This window comes from Halichoerus grypus, chromosome 7 (assembly GCF_964656455.1).
Source record: "Halichoerus grypus chromosome 7, mHalGry1.hap1.1, whole genome shotgun sequence".
Taxonomy (NCBI): Eukaryota; Metazoa; Chordata; class Mammalia; order Carnivora; family Phocidae; genus Halichoerus; species Halichoerus grypus.
This window is the reverse complement of record NC_135718.1, coordinates 95655876-95676754: the sequence shown is the minus strand read 5'-3', so window position 1 is coordinate 95676754 and position 20879 is coordinate 95655876. Positions and strand designations below refer to the sequence as shown.

At 40.7% G+C, this 20879-nt stretch overlaps 2 protein-coding genes across 3 annotated transcripts in view; both read right to left on the bottom strand.

The window, feature by feature from the left end:
- OPN3 (opsin 3) overlaps positions 1-17175 on the bottom strand; it is a 44521-nt gene extending 27346 nt beyond the window's left edge. The window contains exons 1-2 of one of the 2 annotated variants that reach the window (XM_036121624.2): positions 16654-17175; positions 12406-12734 (exon numbers count right to left, since the gene is read on the bottom strand). In XM_036121624.2, coding sequence (XP_035977517.1) covers positions 12694-12734; positions 16654-17026 — 414 coding nt within the window. In that variant the 5' untranslated portion in view covers positions 17027-17175 and the 3' untranslated portion in view covers positions 12406-12693. Of the gene's footprint in view, positions 1-12405; positions 12735-16653 lie in introns of those variants that run through there. The other variant, XM_036121623.2, reaches the window with a different exon arrangement.
- Positions 7182-16789, bottom strand: CHML (CHM like Rab escort protein). Its single transcript, XM_036121620.2, has 2 exons — positions 16654-16789; positions 7182-12425 (listed from the first exon to the last, which is right to left on the bottom strand). The coding sequence occupies exon 2, from the start codon at positions 12396-12398 to the stop codon at positions 10434-10436; it is 1965 nt and encodes a 654-aa protein (XP_035977513.1). The 5' UTR covers positions 12399-12425; positions 16654-16789; the 3' UTR covers positions 7182-10433.
- Positions 17176-20879: the final 3704 nt, after the last annotated feature.

Below are 20879 nucleotides of genomic sequence, written 5' to 3'. Positions count from 1 at the left end.
AGGAGCTCAGGATTGGATCAGATCAAGAAATACACTGAGCCATAAAGATGTGAGTTATCACAGACTGAAGAGGTTTTCCCTTTTGGCACCAACTGATAACCGCAGGGATGGGAGGTATGATGGGATTTGTTCTGATCATCTCTGGAGGCTAGAGGAGGTAAAGAGTGTCTCCAGAGTCTGAGTCCTGAATGATCTGCTTGCCGGTATGTTGATTTCTGAAACATGTGCTCTCTTAGACGTCATACTGCAGAACTTTAGATTGCTTTAGATTTTTGACTATTCTAACAATGCTGTGAGGAGAGATGGTATAACATCACCATCAAGGGCACTGGGTTCAGGCTCTGTATCCTCCACTTTTTATGAAATCTTGAATAAATTAATCTCCTGGTGCTTTACTCTCTTTAACTGAATATTGGGGTAATAGTAGTATCTACCTCACAGAGTTGGGATAAAGTTTAAGAGTTAATATGCATGAAGCACGTGTAACAGTAACTAGCAGGAGGTACACACTTAGTAAGCACTAGCCATGGACATTATAATCCATTTGCTATACATTTCCATACATCTATGATTACCTCCTTAGGATAAATTCTTGGCAATATAATTGTTGGGTAAGAAGGTATACAAAATTTTAATGCTTTTAATACAACTTGCCAAAATATGCACCAGAAGCTACATTAAATCCCCTCTACTGTATCATCAGATACTTGCTTTATTCCCACTTATCTATATCACAATGCATGACAACCCACCACCTACCCAGCAATCAACTACAGTTGCCCTCTGTATACTCACTGACCCAGAATGCAGGAGTTACAATCTGTATTTTAAAGATATTCCCATTTGATTTATACTCTACAGTACAAAACCATTGTTCTAGAATTTTATCAACTGAGAAATCAATCGCTATAACATTAGTTTACCCAACCTCTTTGCAATATCAACACTTTAGACCAGGAACTTTTTTAAACTCCCCTTGTCTTCTAGAACCCCTCTCCTACCTCTTCTCCTATTTCTATGTCACCTTTTTTTCCCCCTTTAAGGAAAAAGAAACTGGATTATTTCATTTAATTGGGAAGTCTAAAGTGGCACTGGCTGCAGGCACATTGTCCAACAGAAATATAACATGAGCCATGTAAACTAGGAGCCTGAAATAATTCATCTCCTCCCATCATTGGCTTGGTTGCTCCCTATGTGGCCTAAGTCTTAGAAGGACTCTCTGGGAATCAAGGTACTGGCAGCATCTGACTCACATCCTTGAGGCTTAACAAGCCCAGCACGGGGGGGGGGGGGGGGGGGGAAAGGAATGTATATCCAGGAATCCTAGAAAAGGAATCTTCCCAGTCTGGGACTAATCCAGGGGCAGGAGTTACTACATCAAACCCAGTGGAGTGCCATGTTTGCATTCCCAACATGTCCCTATCTACCAGCTCCTTCTCAGCTGTCTTGGGATTTCTCTCACTCTCTTGCAGCACTGATATCCAATCAATCACTGAGTCATGCTGATTTAATCTCCCCAGTTGTTCTCAAGTCTGTCCTCCTCTGTCTTACCTGCTATGACCCCAGTTCAGACTCTCATCATCTCTTGCCCAGATCTTTCAATAGCCGTCTGGTCTCCTTTCTACATTTTTTGCCACCCTTGGATTCCTCCTCTATACATATCCAGATGCAGCCCATTTCCTTGGTTAATGACATGAAGTGCTATACCACTAGGACAAAGTCAAAACTCCCTAGCATACAAAAGCCTTTAAGACCTTCCAGAACCACCTCCTGATCACCTTGCATGGCCAACCAACCCTGTTTGCTTTTCCTCAAAACCCGTTCCCAATTTTGGTTAAATGTATTCCACTCATTCAAGTACCAATGCTGAAATTTTAGTCATTTTCAGCTCCTTTTTCTCTCTACTTATCCATAACATACAGTCATTTTCCAGGTCCTACATTTCTATGTCCACATTTTTCTCTGCCTGTTGCACTCTTACCACCCTGCCCTGCCCAGGCCATACCATATTTTTCCTCCTGCCCAGCCATCTGTAGGTCTCTGCACCTTCCCAGCTTTCCTCCACATTACCAATGGGTATGCTTTTAAACATAACCTTAACTAGAAAAACTTCAACAGCTCCTCATTATCCACTTGTATTCACAAGTCCCCCAGTATTCAAGACTATGATAATTAGTATGGTTCTACACAGCTGATAATTAGCATGGTTCAGGATGGCTGATACGTGGGACCCTATCCCCTGTGCCCACCTCTCCACACCAGGTCACTGCTCTAGCCATGCAGACCACTTCAATGTTCCCATGCCTGTTTCCATGTTCTCCCTATATGGAATGTTCTCCATATTGACTTATAGAAATCCTTCTCAACCTTCAGGGCCCCAGCTTTTTTCCTTCATGAAGCCTTCCTAGATTTCCCTAGTCAGACAAAACACTCTGTGCCTCCACTGAAGTTTGTCTATACTTACATCACAAAAATGATCACAGCCTCGTTAATGGAGTGGTTAACTGTGCACCAATGTCAGCCCCAATGGAGTGGGAGTTCCACTACTTACCAATTCTATAACTTCGGGAAAATTATGAGTCTGATTTCTCATGTACACATGGAAATATTAATACCTGCCTCCCAGGGTTATCTTAAAAATGAGATAATATGTATAAAGAAATTAGAACTGTTCCTGGCACATGAGTAGTTACTTTCTCCTGGACTTGCTCTGAGCCCTCTCTGAAGACCCCACATCACATTTCAGTCACAGCATGTGCATTCTGGAGTCCAACTCCTTGGGACTGAGGCCCAGCTCTATCACTTACCAGCTGTGTGGTTTTGGTCAAGTTCTTTGCCTTTGCAGTGTCTGTTTTCCCATCTGCAAAACGGGGATAATAAGAGCACCTACCCAATTGGGCCATTATGAGGATTAAGTAAGATAAATATAGCAAACCCTTAGAACAGTGCTTGGCATAAAGGAAGTGCTCAGTACGTACTAATTAAGTTATTAAGTCTGCATTCCCAGAGTCTAACACAGCAACTGGGGGACAACGTTCAATAAATGTCACATTGTATTGAACCCTATATTTTTCTTTGCAGTGTAATTTAGGTGAGGTTCTTCCCTGTATTAAGAATACTGACCCATTCCATTACAATTTAGGTATTGTCTATAGATAATCCCTGTTTATTGTCAAGCTGCTACACTTTCTCATTGCTTGGTGAACTATCAGTGAGTGAAAATGCAGGTACAATTCAATTATGGGTGGTTTATTTAGTCTTGGATTGGATTCTCCGAAACTCAGAGGATATTATTATATACATGTAATTTGATTCATTTGCCTATAGCCTGTCAAGTGAAAAGCACTCCAAAAAAAAAAAAAAAAAAGTATATTAAAATACATTCACATTGATTTTGAGATAGTTGTTTGCAATATATACAAAGATATCATCTAAAAAGGTAACAAGGAAGTATTACGAAAAAACACTAAAATAAATATCATCCTCTCATTTCTATGTTTTGCAGAATTATTCTATTTCTGGATTAATAAGTTGTTTTTTTTTTGAACCAACAAAATCTCTAATCTATCCTGACAAGTGGGGGAGGATGAGATATATTCCCTAATTCTCTGAAGTCTGTTTTGGAGTTTGAGTTATATTCCTTCAGAAGGAAGCAACTGTTGACTATTGAGGGAGGTGGACAGGGGCATTAGGGGGCATGTGGGGGGGCAGCAAGACAGTAGTTCCTACCAACGATGACCCTATTGAAGAAGCACTTACAGTCAGAAGATGTTGGGGAAAAAAGGTAAAAGAAAGGAAAACAAATTCATTATAAATACTCAAAACTTGAATGAAGAGTTTTCAACCTTGGCACCACTGATATTTGGGGCTGGATAATTCTTTCTTGGGGGAGGAGGCTGCCTTGTAAATTGTAGGGTGTTTAGCAGCATCCCTGTCCTCTACCCACTAGATGCTGGTAGCACCCCCTTGCTAATTTTGTAGTTTTGACAACCAAAAATGTCTCCAGACATTGCCAAATGGACAAAATCACCCTGGTTTGAGAATCACTGTCTTGATGGGAGAAAATTAGCTAAAGTATGAGGTGGAACATCTTATGGATTTTAAATGTTCCCTATTTTTCAGTATTTTTGTTGATTCACATAGACTTATCATAAAACTAATTATCTATGCTACTAACAAAAAGACCCGGGACCATAGTTCTGATATATTTTCCCAGAGCTTGGCCCCAGTGGTCCTCTGTCTGGAATGGGGTGATGAAGGTAAAGGGGTGACATGAAAAGAAGGGTGCAGCAAATCTGGGTTTGGTGGCCTGTGAAGTACAAGATACTATAGAGGGTGTAGAGTTACAGCACACTCAGACTTTATTTTAAAGGAAATTATAATCTCATGACAAATGACTTCCAGTGAAGTTCTCATCTGTTGCATTTTCCTTTTAATAAACACCTAGTTGGTATTTGTCTCAACAACAGAGGCCATGATAAAAAATGGTATGCAGTCATGAAGTGGGACTGTTAAAGGAAGAGACGGACATACAGCTCATTTCTCTGTAATACTTCACTGAAGTCATTTTAGGAAATTAATAGTTATATTAATTGCCTAAAGACAAGATTCCCTGGTCTTCCCCAGCAGGACATTCCCTCAAATTTCTTCTTTACAATGGGCAATAGCAATGCTGAAATTGGGATAAAAACTTTAAACTTACACATAATGATGAAATTAACTTATATTGATGCAAAAAAATACTTCCCTATACTTCATTAGTAATATTTCTGTTATTTTTAAGTATGGGGGAGGAATAAATAAAAGAACAAATAAAAGTCTCTAACAGGGGCACCTGGGTGGCTCACGTGGTTAAGCGTCTGCCTTTGGCTCAGGTCATGATCTCGGGGTCCTGGGATCAAGTCCCACCTCTGGCTCCCTGATCAGCGGGGAGCCTGCTTCTCCCTCTACCTCTGCCTCTCCCCACTGCTTGTGCTCTCTCTCTTCCTCTGTCAAATAAATAAAATCTTTAAAAAATTTTAAAAATCTCAAACAGACATGGGTGCTCCAATGACTTTAATCATGTGATAAGTAATAAAAGGAACTGGTATAAACCCCATGGCATGAATGTCCCCAAGGACTCTTATTTCTTTAAAACTAGAACATGCCTAAAGATTAGGCACTAAACTACGAACAGGTATTTACCTTCCTATTATACTTTGTCAACCCTGCACTTCTGAAGCCACTCACTGTTTCCTCCAATGACAGACATGCCTTTATTCATAGTCATCGTTCAGAGGGTGTTAGGGTTAAATACATATTTAGCAACAAGAAAATGCCAAAATCCTAGGACAACAGCAGGAACTAATAGACACTGCATATCAAGAAATGAAGTTCTCAAAATAAATACTGGGGTAATGAAACTGTCTGCTTTGATTTCGGGTATGACCTTAAGTCATCAACTTTCTTCGCCCTCTCCCAACCCATTGTCCCACTTTAGTCACACAGATCTTAATTGATAGGAAGATTTTTTGCTACTTGTTGAAAAACAAATGTCCTCTAAAATTCTAGGAGCCACTTTTCAAGCAGTGGTTTCTGTGTTACACACTCTTACATGCGACACACAGCTGTGCCGACCCGGAGGCAGCCTGGCACAGTTATGCTGCAATTCTCATGAATGAACTTGGCACTCACTAGGGGTGCATCCACGTCAGTCCCTCAATTCCTCCAGGTCTTATCTGGGAAACGGGTATAAATACCCGCCCTTTCTTACCTGACATAGTTGTCCTGAAGTTCATGAAAGAAAATGTAGTTGTCAAGAGAAAAGGCAGTGTTCCTACCAGTGCTGCAGCAGGACTGCTCTCCTAATATGCATGTTAGAGTCCAATTCTTCCAGCTCAGGCAGCTTCTTTGTTCATGCCTTACAGAGAGCTGGCTGTATTGTGTCCCCTGCTGTTGAAATGTGAATACATTAGGTTGTTGGTTAAAAGAATTAAGAACCACACTAGAAACAATGCCTCTTAATAATGAAGGTAAAGATACTGAAGTAAAAATTTAAAAATCTTCAAAGAGGAGGCGACTACCTCCATGCAGTGAGAGCATGACTCCCACTTGTGCTGCCAGGAGGAAGGAAATACAACTCATCCTAATCAGAACTTCTTGGCCTTGGAGCTTTATGATCTGCTTCATCGTTTTGGTGTATTTACACTCCTGACTCCCTGAGCTCTCAGTGCCCTGGGTCCCTGGGACCCCATCTCTTGTACTTTCTCTTCATGTTTCCCCCCAAGCAACACAAAAAACTTCTGATTAATGTGAGAAACTTAATTAGCTGAGTGGTAGCTAAAATAGACTTAACTGACCTTTTAACTCTTAAGCAACTTGTTTCCAACTGTAGTAAAATGTTTGTACTCCCTTTAAAGGAATGCTGTGCATCTCAAACCAGATTTCCCTGTTTCTTTTTCTTTGTGGGAGGGGGGGACAGGCTGGTAGTAGTTATAGTGGGGAATATGATGGATAGAAAACGTTTTATATTCTCATTAAGGTAAAAAGGTATATTCTCCAACAGAAAGGTTCTCAGGTACAGAACTTACTCATTTTTCTATTTCGAATTCTTAGAATGTTAATTCATAACCCACAGTTGATGTTCAACTAATGTTTGTTGTATTCAATCACCTTGCTTTGGATCAGTCAGGCTGACAGGAAGAAAGGGTCTGCTAGCATCCTCAGTGCCCTGAGATCTGTCCTTAGGTGGTCTCCCTGAGAACATTCCTCAGACAGAGGCTTGGCCATGTCTATGAATCCAAATCCTCCTTCATTTCCCTGGCCTCCAAGACTCCCAAATGAAGAGTGTATCCTTGGATTTGGGGCCACACTTTTTAATTAGTATGTAATGTCTTCATACAGATGTCCTAGGATGCTTTAATATTATTTCTATTATTTCCACCTCTGCCTCTGGGGTTTCCATGTTTTAAAAAAGTGTTGCCACAATATACCTTATTTCTTAATTCTGAGCAACTGAGGAAAAATACAAGATACAAAATCCATCTTAACCAGTAAGTCCTTTCCAACAAGAGTTGTAAAACTCTCTGTCTATGTTTTTGGAGATTACCTTTTGACATTAAAATAAAAAAAAATACATTTTTTTTTAATTTGAAGAATTTTATAAGTTTCCCAAAAAATCAGTAACTTTCTCACCAATTCAGTAACCACTTTACCAATTATTTTTTTATTTGTATCATACACATCAACATTTTACAGAAAAAAAGAACCCCTTAATGTTAAACTCCAATTAATTACATGTTTTCTTCTAATTCTTTTCAATGTAGACACCTAAACTTTTACACAAGTATAATCAGTACATAAAATAATGTTTTAACACTTTTGAATCTCATTTAACATTTTTCATACAATTTTACATATATCATTTAATGACTATGTAACGGTCTACAATAGCAATACCAATATATCAAAATTTACTTATCCATTTCCCAAAACTGGGCTTTTTTTTTAAACGTGTAAGAATAGAATTGCTAGAAGTATCTTGTACAAGTAGCTTATTTTTCTTTTAAATATTTTCCTGGGCATATGCTGTTCAAAGTGCCATGATCTAGCCAAAAATAGATTGGTTACAGAGCTTTTGTTATATTCATCTAAATAGTTCTTTTAAAAATTACTAATATAATGCTACTGGTATGAAGACACATGAATTTTAAAATGTTTTGCTAATATAATAGCATAAACCAGGTCAAAGTTGTTTCAATTTGCATTTTTAATAGTAGGAAATCTGAATATCATTCCAAGAATTGACTTTTACTTGAATCTTCTCATTTGTACTCTATCCTTTCATAAATTTACTTAGTAAAGAGTAGAAACTTTATGGTTTTACATCTACTTTTTAAAAAATATTAAGCACTTTATCCATGAGTAATCCAATCTCTTCTTTTTTTGTCTTCTTCCTATTTAGTGTACATTTTTCCTTTTTCTTTAGTTGATCTCACCTACGCTGCCAATGATATTTCCACTGCCATAAAGTTTCTTTTGTACTACTGGGATGAGAATTGTAGTCTTTTTATTTTTACCTTTATAATCAACATTTTAATTCATACGGAATGAATGGTCTTACCATGTGTAAAGTGGGCCTAATTCTTTTTTTCACACTGACATCCAATTAATCTTTCCACCAGTAGTTCTTACATAATTATTTCTTTCCAACTGGTTTATTAAGTCTTAGTTAAACTTCCTACTCAGCATCATAGTATATTTAGAAAGGTTAATTTAGGATTTAAAGGGCAAGGCTCTCATTTCTTTTTCCCTAAGTTGAAAAGATAAATCTATCTTTCCATGCCTATTTTCCTAATTTGCCACAATTCTGTCAAATTATATAAAGTATCAGTTGGAATGTTAAGTGGAAGCATAATAAATCTACATATTAATGTCATCTAGTGGCATTCCTTTGGATATGATTTCAAAGACATTATCTAACTTAATCTTCACAATAATTCTGCAAAGTATTATCTCTGTTTTATAGATGGTGAAATTATTTTGATACGTTTAAACCTTAGGATATACCTAATAGAACCACTTTGCCATATTAAAAAAATGCATAAATATTAATACCAATTCATGACTTCTATTTTCAGTAAGCTGTAAATTACTTAAGTCTTTGTTTCATTTTCCTCACATACAGAAGAGCAACAAAAGACTATTCACAACTTATTTTGGCCTAGTAACATCTGCATATTTTTATAACACGTTCAGATCAAAAGAAACATTATTAAAAAGCATTACTTTGTTAAAACTTAGCCAAATTCTGCTTCCATGAGCTCCTTAGCTCTAAACTATATTTATTTCTAATTAATCCTTATCTTCACATTTCCCTGACCTGAGTATAAGCTGAGAGACCGGAGTCTGCTCTGCTTCCCCCGAAATGCTACATGGACTTTCATGAGTGTCTTCTCCTCCTGCAGCACCTGCACTCCTCTAACACTTAATGTTATCAGAGACTTCAAAATCCTGACAGCCTGGATTCCAACATTGGCTCTTCCACATACCAGACCCTGGGCAAATTATTAATAGTTGTCTTTACCTCTTTGCCTCTTCTTTAAAAACATATTCAATACTATCAGCCTCACAGGGTGTTGAGAAACTGTAACTAGAAAGCACAGGTGCCTAGCACATAAGTAAATGCTCCATTCCAGAACGAAAATTGGCACTGGAGGGCTCTCTTCCTATAGGAGTACCATTCAGAGGAATGGAAACAGGAGACTGAAGGGGGAGGCAGTTTACCTCTTCTGACAACCCCACAGGTTTTCACTACTGGAGTACAACAGTTTTGACTTCTGATGGCTCTAGAAAAAAATGTTTCTGTTCTTTAGATAACAGTTGAAAGGCAGAAGTGATCATGGAGGCAGTCATCTCACTAACTGCGAGGTGAGACTCAAGGGAGGAGACTTGGTGAAACCCTCCTTCCATTCACTCCTATTTGTCATAGTCAGTGCTGCTAATTAAAGTGGTAGTGCCAACAAGGTGGTAGATCTCACCCTCATGAAGAAACCTCGGAAATCTATGGATGGCTTTGAAAAACCACCAGTATCCCAGGTTAGAAATGCCTCACTCCATCTCTTCTTAGGAATTTCAAAACAGCCAATCTGTAGTACCTTTTCCTGGGGCAATATATTTTTTTCTTTTGGCCTGAGTTAGTTGTTGGAAGTTCTTTTCTTTTAGGTGCCAGCACAGGGCTCTGCAGAAATTTTCTGAAGTATTAAACCAGAACTAATCTGACCCCTAGATTTCCTTTGGGTCAAATTTCCCAAGAATGACCTCTTCAGTGACCAGATGAACAATCCACACTTCCTGTAATACAGAAGACTGTGGTGGTGTCACTGCCGCACCGGTTACAAGGGTCAAGTAGGGGAACTGAACTGCACAATGTGTTGTAAACACTAGACCTTCACAAATAAAGGATCATCCAAAGCTAATCTTTTAACAGTTGGCACTTGCATAAGTTGCTATTGCCACCACTGTGTCTGTACATTTATATTATATACAAAAGACCCACATAATTTACTGTATGTGTTTAATTATTCAGAGGTGGTAGCAACTAAAATAATTGCAAAAGTAAATAAAATATTCCTTAGATATTGTTATTATAGACTAATAAAATCTGAAGGTCATTAGCAGACACATATTACATCCCTTTAAGCACAGTTGCTAATATAGAACCCTCACTAATACACCCAATACTAAAATAAAACTAACCTTATCCAATAATCAGTTACTGAGAGATTAACAACAACATCCAATGAATGAATGTCTCAAACAGAATTAAAGACAACATCTGCATAGCATTTATCATATAACCAGTTCTAATTAATCATATAGGAAATGGTCCTTTAAATGAAAATATTCTGATGCCAGGATGCAGGCCCAAAGTAGCATTTCCAGTTTGCTTTTTTCTAGTTTTGAAGGTGCTTCCCTGGGCTTTCTAGGTTTTTACTTCCCTCAGAGGAGTCCAGTTTGGCCATGATTATATTATTGGTTCCAGGAGCCTCTGGTTGTTTATCATCACCATCAAAGATAATGTCTTCTGGATTCGGAGGTGGGGGGCAGAATTCTTCATTGGGAAAGATCTCCTGGAAAAGCGTTTCAGCTTGCTTGACTGCATGCTCATTTCCCAGTCCACAGTCAGGCCCAGAGCAGACATAAACATTGGAAGGTAAGCCATTATATGAGCTTCTGCTGATTCCCGAGGAATCTCTCATATTAAAATAAAGAGCCCACAAGAGTCTTGGCTTTGTAAGTTCTTCCTTGTCTATTTCTGTTTCAGTAAATGGGGTGAATAATTTCTTCACTACTAACTCTAAGTCTTCTCGTGCTGTTTTAGAAGATGAACAGGTCAGATGTACCAGATAGGTGTCTTTCATGCACGTCATGGTTGAAGAACATAATTCAGTGACACGAACAGCACATGTTCCTGATTCCACTGGAGGCACTACCAAAATGGAAATTTGCTGATCTGAATCTGCCTTTAGTATAGACTGATCTGTAATGAGCACTGCCCTGGAGATCTGCTTATACTGTACATTTGAGCATGTTTCCTCAGAAAGGTAACTATCCTCCACAATAAAATATTTAGCATTTATTCTTTGACCTAAGTGATCTATAATTGCTTTACATCTTCCAGATTCTTTGTCAACTACAAGGCATTGAACTTTATGACGAAGACAATAGATTCCACCAAAAACTGCACACATCCTGCAGAAACACTGGGGAATTTCTCCTTGCCCATACAAGGGAAATAAAAAGGGAGTGTTGCCAAACCGTCCAAGACACCGAAGGAAGTTTTTAGTTGCTTTAAGGCCATCTATTGTACTGCAAGATGACTCTGTCATTGCAATTGAGTGCAGCACAAAATGTTGGAGATTGGGGGTTAATTTTTTAGTTTGTAAGTACTCTGAAAATGAGCATTGCACAAAAGCCTGGTATTGATCAGGATGTTGTTCATAGTCTAAACAAAATGTAAGAAATTTCATCAGTATCCTCTTTTCAACCATAGTGAGTTCTTTGCTATTAAAGACATCTGCTCTGGAACAAGGCACCTGTTCTACTTTTCCTTCACGAAATGCAAGAATCCTAGTGACGTTTTTAAATTCTGCATAACGACTAACATTTGATTTGATTAAGAGATCAATTAGCAATCCTTGAGAATACAGCAGCTTTGATACCAAATCAATATTAAACCTCCTGCTTTCTTTAACTATTTCAGAGTAAGTAATCTTATTTCTCTTTGGTTGGTCAGTGTTGTCTTCCTCTATAGGCTTGTTTTCATCTTTATCTCCATCTGAAACTGTGTGTATACAAGTTTTATCTCCACAATATTTTTCTTTTGCCAAGGTGTCCTCAACATCAGTTACTTCTAGTGAAATTTCTCCATCACTTTTTGGAGTGTCTTTGGCAGGCAATTCATGGCCAGTAGCATATAATGAATGTGTTTCTTCAGACAAGCATGCAGAATCCAGAGGTTTAGAGGTGGTACTAGATGTTACTGAGGAAGTATTTTTCTGCAGAGCATCTGTCTCTTCAATATTGTCATCCATATCCTGACTGGCATAACAAAAAACTTCTATGTGTTGAATACTTTTGTCCTTCTTGCGAAGAGTGATAGCTTCTTCTGTTTCATGGATCAGGCCTTGCCATGAGGCAGTACTTTCTTCCGCAATGTCACTGTTTTGCTGATACTCCTTCAACCAGGAGAGCAATCCCGAAAAGCTGAAACTTGCCCAGTTTCCTCCATAGTAACTTCTTGAATCAAGATGCAGAACCCTCTGGCCACTTCTTGAACATGCAGCTGCAAGGATGGATTCGGGCAGACCTGTCCCTATTATGACCACATCGAACTCTGTGGGAAGACTGTCCGCCATTCTGGGAGATAAAGCGTCTGGTGACAACTGCCGATAAAGGAAATGTGTGTGAGTCTAGGCTGAGGGCTCAGCTGAGATGTGAATATGCTGTTATAAAATCTCTCCTTGTGTTATTCCAAGTCATCCCAGAAGTACTGAGGTTGCAGGAACTAGCTGTTTACAGTTACCCTTTCTTAATATTGTTTTCCTTATAGGTCAGTAGCATAAAAATATGATAAAGTATATCTAATCACATCTGAGAACACTAAAACGGATGTGTGGTTTTCATTCCTGCATTTCATCTTAGCAGTAAATGTCAAAATGCATTACACATGCATTTGTGACCGGAACTCTTCTCTGAAAGAAGAAAATTCAAGAAAGAATACAACTGTAAACAATATTAAGAGAAAAGTAATTTCATGCAACAGCAATTACAATTACTCCACTGGAGTCTGACTTGTTATCAGGACATAAGCCCCTAGGAAAGCAAATCATTAAATGCTTTCTTACATATTTTCTAATTTCTCAAAAATGAACAATAGAGATTTACCCCCCAAAACCACGCAATAATGAGGAAGGGACATCATGATGTCCCATAAAAACAAAGAATTTTCATAATACAATTCTGTAACTTTTGCTTTTAATAAAATTAATATTTGAATAAAACTATACAGAACTGTGAGCTTAGACTGTAAAAAATGTGTGGTTCCACCGTGTTTATGGAAACAGACCACATAGTATGTGCCCATTGTCATGAAGAGGAATATTTCTGTGGCCAATTTAGCCTGTGGGTGATTTTAGAACAGCTGAATGAAGGCATTTCCATGCCACAAGCACCCGTAGGATCTCGTGGTAGCATCGTGAGACTATTTCAACTGAATTAACCAGCGAGATTATTGCAAAAGGATTATTTCAGTAAAACAACTAGCATTTTGAAATATTTAGGTGCAAAAAAAGGTCTACTGAAGGGAACATGCATTTTTAACGAATCTTTATATGAATGTACATAAGCACATGTGTTTTTTTAGGTATAAGTTAAAAAGGTAAATTCCTATATTTGTAAGTTAAAATATTTTAACATAAATAATACCTGCTTCTAAAATCCAAGGGAACATAGAGTGACCTGCATTTTGCCAGACTCTGGCTCTATGACACTGAATCTCTGTATCCCAAGATAAAGGCCCGCCTAATCATCATCCTCTGCTAAGACCAACATGTTGTTTGCTGTTTTTGAAGGGTAGGAGGTAGCAGTGAAGAAAGGCCCTCCCATTAACTTCTGGCATAATACTGGTTATATGCCATACACAGAACCTTTGTGTGGCGCTAGGTGTGGCTAGAGGTGCAACAGCCAAGGGGGTAAAAGGCATACTCACCTGGAAGTCTTTAGGCTAAGGCACTATACACACCACGTGAAGGGGGCCTTTCTATCAGTTGTCATTGTGCAGTTTGAGGAAGAGTTCTCAGAGCGTTATTTTTCTCTATCATTACACTTACTGAAATTGACATCAGTACTAACTGGGCCTGCCTAGGCTAAGATGACCAATTAGCTTGGACATTTGTAAAATAAGCCATTCAACCGAAAGTTGGATTAAATTGACTAGTTCACTGAACAAACCAATCAGTCAGTTTAAGTGAAATGGCAATCTTAACAGTCCTGTCTAGTCAAAGCCTCTGCCTCAAGAATATCAGAGATTCTACTTGTTTTCAGCATTTCCTGAAAAACCAGGAAATGAGCACCAATGAGGCAGTTGCGTTGCCTACTCATACATGTATGTAAGTATGTCTGCATTACTTAATCCTGCCTTCTTCTTGCAGGGTGTGTGGAGGAAGACAGAACCCAGGAAGGTATATGAAGAAGCGTAACCACAGCATGCACTTATTCTTGGCTCAGGAGATAGAACAGAGGATACAAGCCATAGTGCTAAAACCAGGCACCTTCTAACCCACAGATATCAAGAGTCCTCAAAATACCAAGCACATAGGACAGAACAACCTTAAAGAACATTTAGCTCACTCCCCCATAAGAGAGATAACAAAATTGACTGCAGGCGGGATTAAGTGCCTGGGAAAGTCCACACAAAAGGTTAGCCAGGCAACAGTAGAACCCACTCTTGTGTCAGGAGGCCATTGGGCTTTCCACTTGATAGGGCAGCCTCTCCAGGAACCCCTAGAACAAGCAGCCACTTCTGGCATTTTTAAATGTCCTCCCCCTTCAACACTCCATGGTTAGTTCTTGTTCAGAGAAGCACCCTCCCTTCCGTTGACTTTAACCCTTATCTAGAAGCACAATCCTTGGAATTTACTTCAAGCAAAGAAATTCTTAATCTTGGCTAAGAACTTTTTCAGTCCATCATAACCCCACTACTGACTTGTCTCCCAGGGCTTAAACAAAGTCTTTGAATCTCTTACTCCGGAGTTTCCACCTCTAATTTAAAAACAGGGATAAAATCATGGTTGAAAGCAGTAACTATATGCCCAGAGCAACAGAGCAGTCTTCAGGCGAAACAGCGTGTGTGGTGAACGTTTCTAGAAGTCTTAGAAAATCCCTTCTGACTAGGATCGGACCTGAGCAGGAAGAACTGAAGGAGGAAAAAGCAATGGAAGGAGACGCAGCAGCAGAATGAGGTCACAGAGGCAAGAGATGAGGAAGGGGGTGAATGCTGGTACTAATAAAGAACTCAACATACCCTTGTTTTTAAACCCCCAGGCCCAGAGTCCAAATAGAAACAGAACTGTCCAGCACAGAAAAAGCACTTACTTCTTGGAAATACGAACTTTCATGTCTGTGATCAAACACCTGTTGCCCAGCCCAGGGAGCATTACTGATGACACTTTGGGTTTAAACTTCAATCATCCTCCTTAAATGAAAGCTTAGCCCTGCCTAAAAAATTGCCTGACAGGTATTTTAAATTAATATAACGTGTATAAGCACATAGCCATCTATATCACCACCTACATACACTTAAGGCCCCCTCCCAAGTTTCAAATCTTTGTATAAATAAAACTCTCAGATTGCTTATTGACGGGGGGAAAGTAGTATTAGACTATTGGAACCATTAAGTCAATCAAATAAATGAAATCATGATTTCTATGACAATTTTGTTTCCTTTAGAACACCAAAAAGTTAATTATAACAAATATCATAATATTTGGGTTTGCCACAACATAGGAGGTTGGGGGAATAAGACAATTTCTGATAATGCTACAAAGATTTTGTTCTTAAAAACCTGCCAAGATAAAAGCAGTAATAAATTATCAATATATTTCACTTTTTTTTTTTCAAGGAACTTTAAGACCTGAGAAATACACATTCCTATTTCACATCTTGTGTCAATGAAATTCCTGGAGCACACACAGAAAGATAATTCCCAAGCTTAGAAAATCACATCTTCAATGATACATCCTTCAAAATGATCATCCTTCAAAATGTCAAGTCTTAGGGAGACTTGAATCGTCCACAGGATTAGGAGTATTGTTGAAATAAATGTTCAATTAACAATCAAATTCTACTTTAATGAAATCTACTGGCTGCACAGCTAGTTATTTGTCCATCTAGGGTGGGATTCTCTGAGCCAGCTGTAATCTCACCTCAGATTTCAGTGTGCTGGAACCACTAAGGAGGAAAATACAGTAGAAATAGCTTATAAGGCCACATGCCGATTTGCATTCTGAGGACCCGAATGAAGCTCTTTCACTTCCTAGGAAGCATTCAAAGGTTTACATCTGCTAATGAGCAAAATTAAAGAAAAAAATCACACACACTGCCACTCTGCTACAAAGAGCATTGAATTAAATCTCTTCTCATCACCCTCTCCAGCCTTCATGAGTTAGTTACTCGTTTTCTTGAATCTGTTGACTCTACAGCCCCTCGTTTCTTTCCTCAAAGTGTAAAGCCGCTGTTTCGTGCCCTGTTGAATTGTATTAGGGGGTGAAAACAGAAATGAGACGAACTGGACAGCGGATGGAGGGAGTCAGGGAGGAACTGGGGCCAAAGCCGGGCTGGGGTTTAGGGTCGGCTGCGGGGAGAGAAGTGGCCACAGGGACAGCGCCGAGGCCGCCGTGGGGCGAGAGGAGGTGAAGCAAAGAGGAAGGAAAGCCATGCAGCTTGGGGTTGACGAGAGGAGGCGAGACTGGCGCGGGCGCTGAGCTGCAGGGCGGGTTGGAGATGAGGAGCTGAGAGTGGGCTGGGTGGCAAGGGGACGCACAGAGATGGTGGCAATGCAGGGAATGGAAGTTGGCGGAGGGGAGAATGCTTTCTCCTCCCAGCCCAACTCACCGAAGAGGCTGCTGCTAAACCCGTCCCACACGCAGCCCACGGTGTCCCAGACCCAGCCGTTCCTCAGGCAGGACACGAAGGTAAAGGTGACCCCGAAGAGGGAAACCAGCAGGTCGCTGAGGCTGATGTTGACCAGCAAGAGGTGGGTGGGAGTGCGAAGCCGCTGGAACTTGTAGTAGAGGACGAGCACCAGCAGGTTGTTGCCGACGCCCAGCAGCCCGATGGAGCCGAGTAGCAGCGCCAGGCGCTCGTACGCGCCCGGGCTGAAGAGAGGCGCGGGGCTGAGTGTCCCCGCCGCTCCCGGCCCCTCGGCGCCCGCGGCCCCGCCGCCCTCCCAGTGGCCCTGGCCGCCGCTACGGTTTCCCGAGTACATGGCCCGGCGCCGGCGCGCTCGACGGGCGAGGCGCTCAGCCTCCAGCGCGGCCCGCGGCGCGCTCCGCACTGGGTGGGGCTCCAGCTCCGCCGCCCGCTCGGGCCATTGTACGTGCCAGGGCCGGGACGCGTCGCCCAGGACCGCCCTCCCCTACCCCTTCCGCCCGGCGCGCCCCCGTAGCTCCGCACCCTCCCGCGAGCCGCGTTCCCGACACGCCTTGTAGCTCCGCCCCCTACCTCGGCTCGTCGCGTTCCCGCCGCTCCCCGCGCCTCCAGCCCCCTCACTGGCTCCTCCCCCTGCCCCGGGGGCCTTTTCTGCCGCGCCCCTCCGGCGCGTCCTCGGCTTTGCTCGCTCCCCTGGCCGCAGACTCTCCGGGCCCCTGCATTCCTGCCCCGGGTGTGCGCGCTCGCGTGCACGCGCGAAGGGCCAGCGGGGAGAAGAAGTCAGTGGGGGTGCAAATCAACCGCAGTGGCTCCCCACACCCCATCTCCCTGCACCCAGCTTGAAAGCATCGCACCCGTGCACCCATTCACTCACTCACTTGTGCATTCACTCATTTATAAGCATTTATGAGCGCCTGCATCTAACATGTGCTAAGAAGAAGGTGGGTCAGGGCCTTCCATCTTGGGTTTCTCACCTTCCCGTGAAGCTGTAATAACCCACCACTAGCGCGCAATGCGACTCACATCTCACACAGGTAACGTGAGCCCCAGGCTGGATCCCGAGGCCTGCCAACGTTGTCCTTCCCGTCCTGCTCCAAAGTAGCGGTAGTCTGTTCTATTACTGAAGCCTGCCAAAGCCCTTCACTGGAGGTGACTGTCCAGGCTGTGCCCTCAAAGCTTCAACCTAAATCTAGCAGGTATAGAGAGGTAGGTGCTATATTTAGAACAGCACACATTTTTCCACTTGGCCTTTTCCCCAGTAGCGATGAAAATATAGTACAATTCAAATATAGGTTGTGAACGTGATCACAGTCTGTAAGGGCCGTGCCGCTGTTCCTGCATGCCCCTAACAAGGTCCCAAAGGAGGACCACAGTCCGGGCCAGACCTGAAGGAGGCTCTGGGAACTGGTGACTAACACGGTGTGGAAGGGCAAAGGAATTGTCCTCTGTGAGGGTGTTTACCCTTTTCACCTCTGTTCAAAAGACCAGTAGAGAATGACTAGCTTCACTGAACCCCCATTCTAAATTCCCTGGACATATAGAATCAAATAGGGTGGGGTGATCTCTCCACCCTGGTGCATTGAGCAATAGCTGAACAGCAGTGTGTTCTGCCCTCAAAACCTTGATTTGTCTTTAAAGATTCCAATCTGGATTTATCATCTATGAGACTAACCCATCCACACCTTTAAAAAATTCATTTAATTTTATATTTTAGATGTACGGAACCATTTAACAAGTTCTGCATGTTTAATGTTCACTGTGTTTTCATCACACTTCCTGCCCAGTCTACAGTAAGTTCTCAATAAATATTTGTTGAATGAATAAAGGACTCACTATATTTTCTCTAAAGCATTCATTCATTCATTCTTTCTTTCATTGGTGCTGAAGCCCTGCCCTCACAAAGCTTACATTCTGGTTGTGTTGGGACAGCGGACAATAATCAAATAAGTATGTATGCAGTGTGTCAAGTGCTGATATGTGCCATAAAGAAATATAAGGCATAGAAAGGGTATGGGGGAGAGAGGGAAAAGGTTATTTTGTATAGGTGGTAATGGATGGCCGTGCTGAGTTCTGCAAGCACAGGGACATGTACTCGGTTGGGAGTGTGCTTAGCATGTTAGAGAAAAAAACAAGGAAACCAATGTAGCTGGACCAGAAGGGGAATTAAGAAATGAGGGCAGAAAGGTGGGTGAGCTGTGATTGGGCAGATCATGCAAGGCTATGGCCATTTTAATAAAAGAACTTTGGCTTTTACTCTCTCAGAGTCAAGTCCAGGGTAACATCTATGGGAGAGGAATAACAGCAGGGAATGAAAAAGAGGAGTAAGAGGCTTTTGGCAAATGTGTAAGAATTCTGATAGTCATTTTTACAATGCTATTACCTATTAAGGATGTTTATTAGACTTGAGAGAAACAGGCACTGTTATCACAAATATGATTTAAATTGTCAATAATGATACATATTTTTATGTATTTTCAGAATTATGATAAGATGATGGCAAAATACTACAACTTAAAAGGTAAGTGTAATACTGGCATCAGGACAGACATATAGACCCATGGAACAGAATAGTCAAAATATAAACTTCTGTGCATATGGTCAATTGATTTTTGACAAGGATGCCAAGGCCATTCATTGGGGAAAGGAAAGCCTTTCCAACAAATGGTGCTTGGAAACCTGGATGTCCACCTGCAAAAAAATGAAGTTGGACCTTTCTCTTACACCATATAGAAAAATTAACTCAGAAAAGATCAAACAGCTAAACTTAAACACTAAAACCATAGAACTCTTAGAAGAAAACATAGGAAAAACGTCTTCACTGCATTGGATTTGGCAACAATTTCTGGGATATGGCACCAAAGGCACAGGTAACAAAAGAAAAAATAGATAAATTGAACTCCAACAAAATTTAAAATTTTTGTGCATCAAAGGACACTATCAAGAGAGTGAAATGACAACTCCTAAAATATTTGCAAATCATAGATCTGTAAAGGATTAATACCCAGAATATAAAAAGAACTCCTACAACTCAACAGTAACAACAAAAAAAATCCCCAAGGACCCAATTCAAAAATGGGCAAAGGACTTGAATAGACATTTCTACAAAGATATACAAATGGCCAATAAGCACCTGAAAAGATATTCTACCTCATTAGTCATTAGGGAAATTCTCAAAAACTAAACTCTAAAGCAAAGAATGGAAAACAGTAAGTGTTGGCAAGGATGTGGAGAAATTATAACCCTGGTGTGCGGCTGCTGCTGAGACTGCAAGATGGTGCAGCCAGCCACCGTGGAAACAGTATGGCAGCTCCTCAAAAAGCTAAACATAGAATTACCGTATGATCCAGTGATTCCACTCATATATATTATATAGATCCAAAAGAATTGAAACCAGGGTCTTGAACAGATATTTGTACACCAATGTTTATAGCAGCCAAAAGGTGGAAATAACCCAAATGTCCATCATCAGATAAATGGATAAACAAAATGTGGCATACAATGGAATATTATTCAGTCATTGAAGGGAATGAAATTCTAGTACATTATAACATGGATAGACCTTGAAGCCAATATGCTAAGAGAAATAAGACACAAAAGGACGAATATTGTGAGATTCCACTTTTATGAGGTACCTAGCATAGGCAAATTCATGGAGACAGAAAGAATTGTGGCTGCCAGGGGCTGAGGTGGGAGGAACTGGGAGTTAGTGGTTAGGATCACAGAGCTTAGGTTGAAGATGATGCAAAAATTCTGGAAATGGACAGTGGTGATGGTTGCATAATATTGTGAATGTACTTAATGCCATGGAATTGTACACTTTTATGTTACATATATTTTACCACAATAAAAAAGTTTATGCAAATTGCGCCTGCATCTAACAGAGTAGGAAAATAAAACAGATGTAACCAGTTTATTGAGCAAGGTAGACTCAGCATGTGTAAGCAGAAAGTAACTTTACTCTCTCTCCCATTACTCATTTCAATTGTCTTCTCTGCTCCTGTTCTTTAACTGCCTTTGGATGGCATTTTATCAGGTCCCAAAGGCTTTCTGATCACTTTCAATTAATATAAAGTCCTGAACGTTGTAATACTGAAACGGTAAAACTCATGGAAAACTCACTTGTCTGCCCTCCAAAACAGAGCCTACTGCAGGCCTGGAGAACTTCAGGGGGTAGGTATGGAGGGGACAAT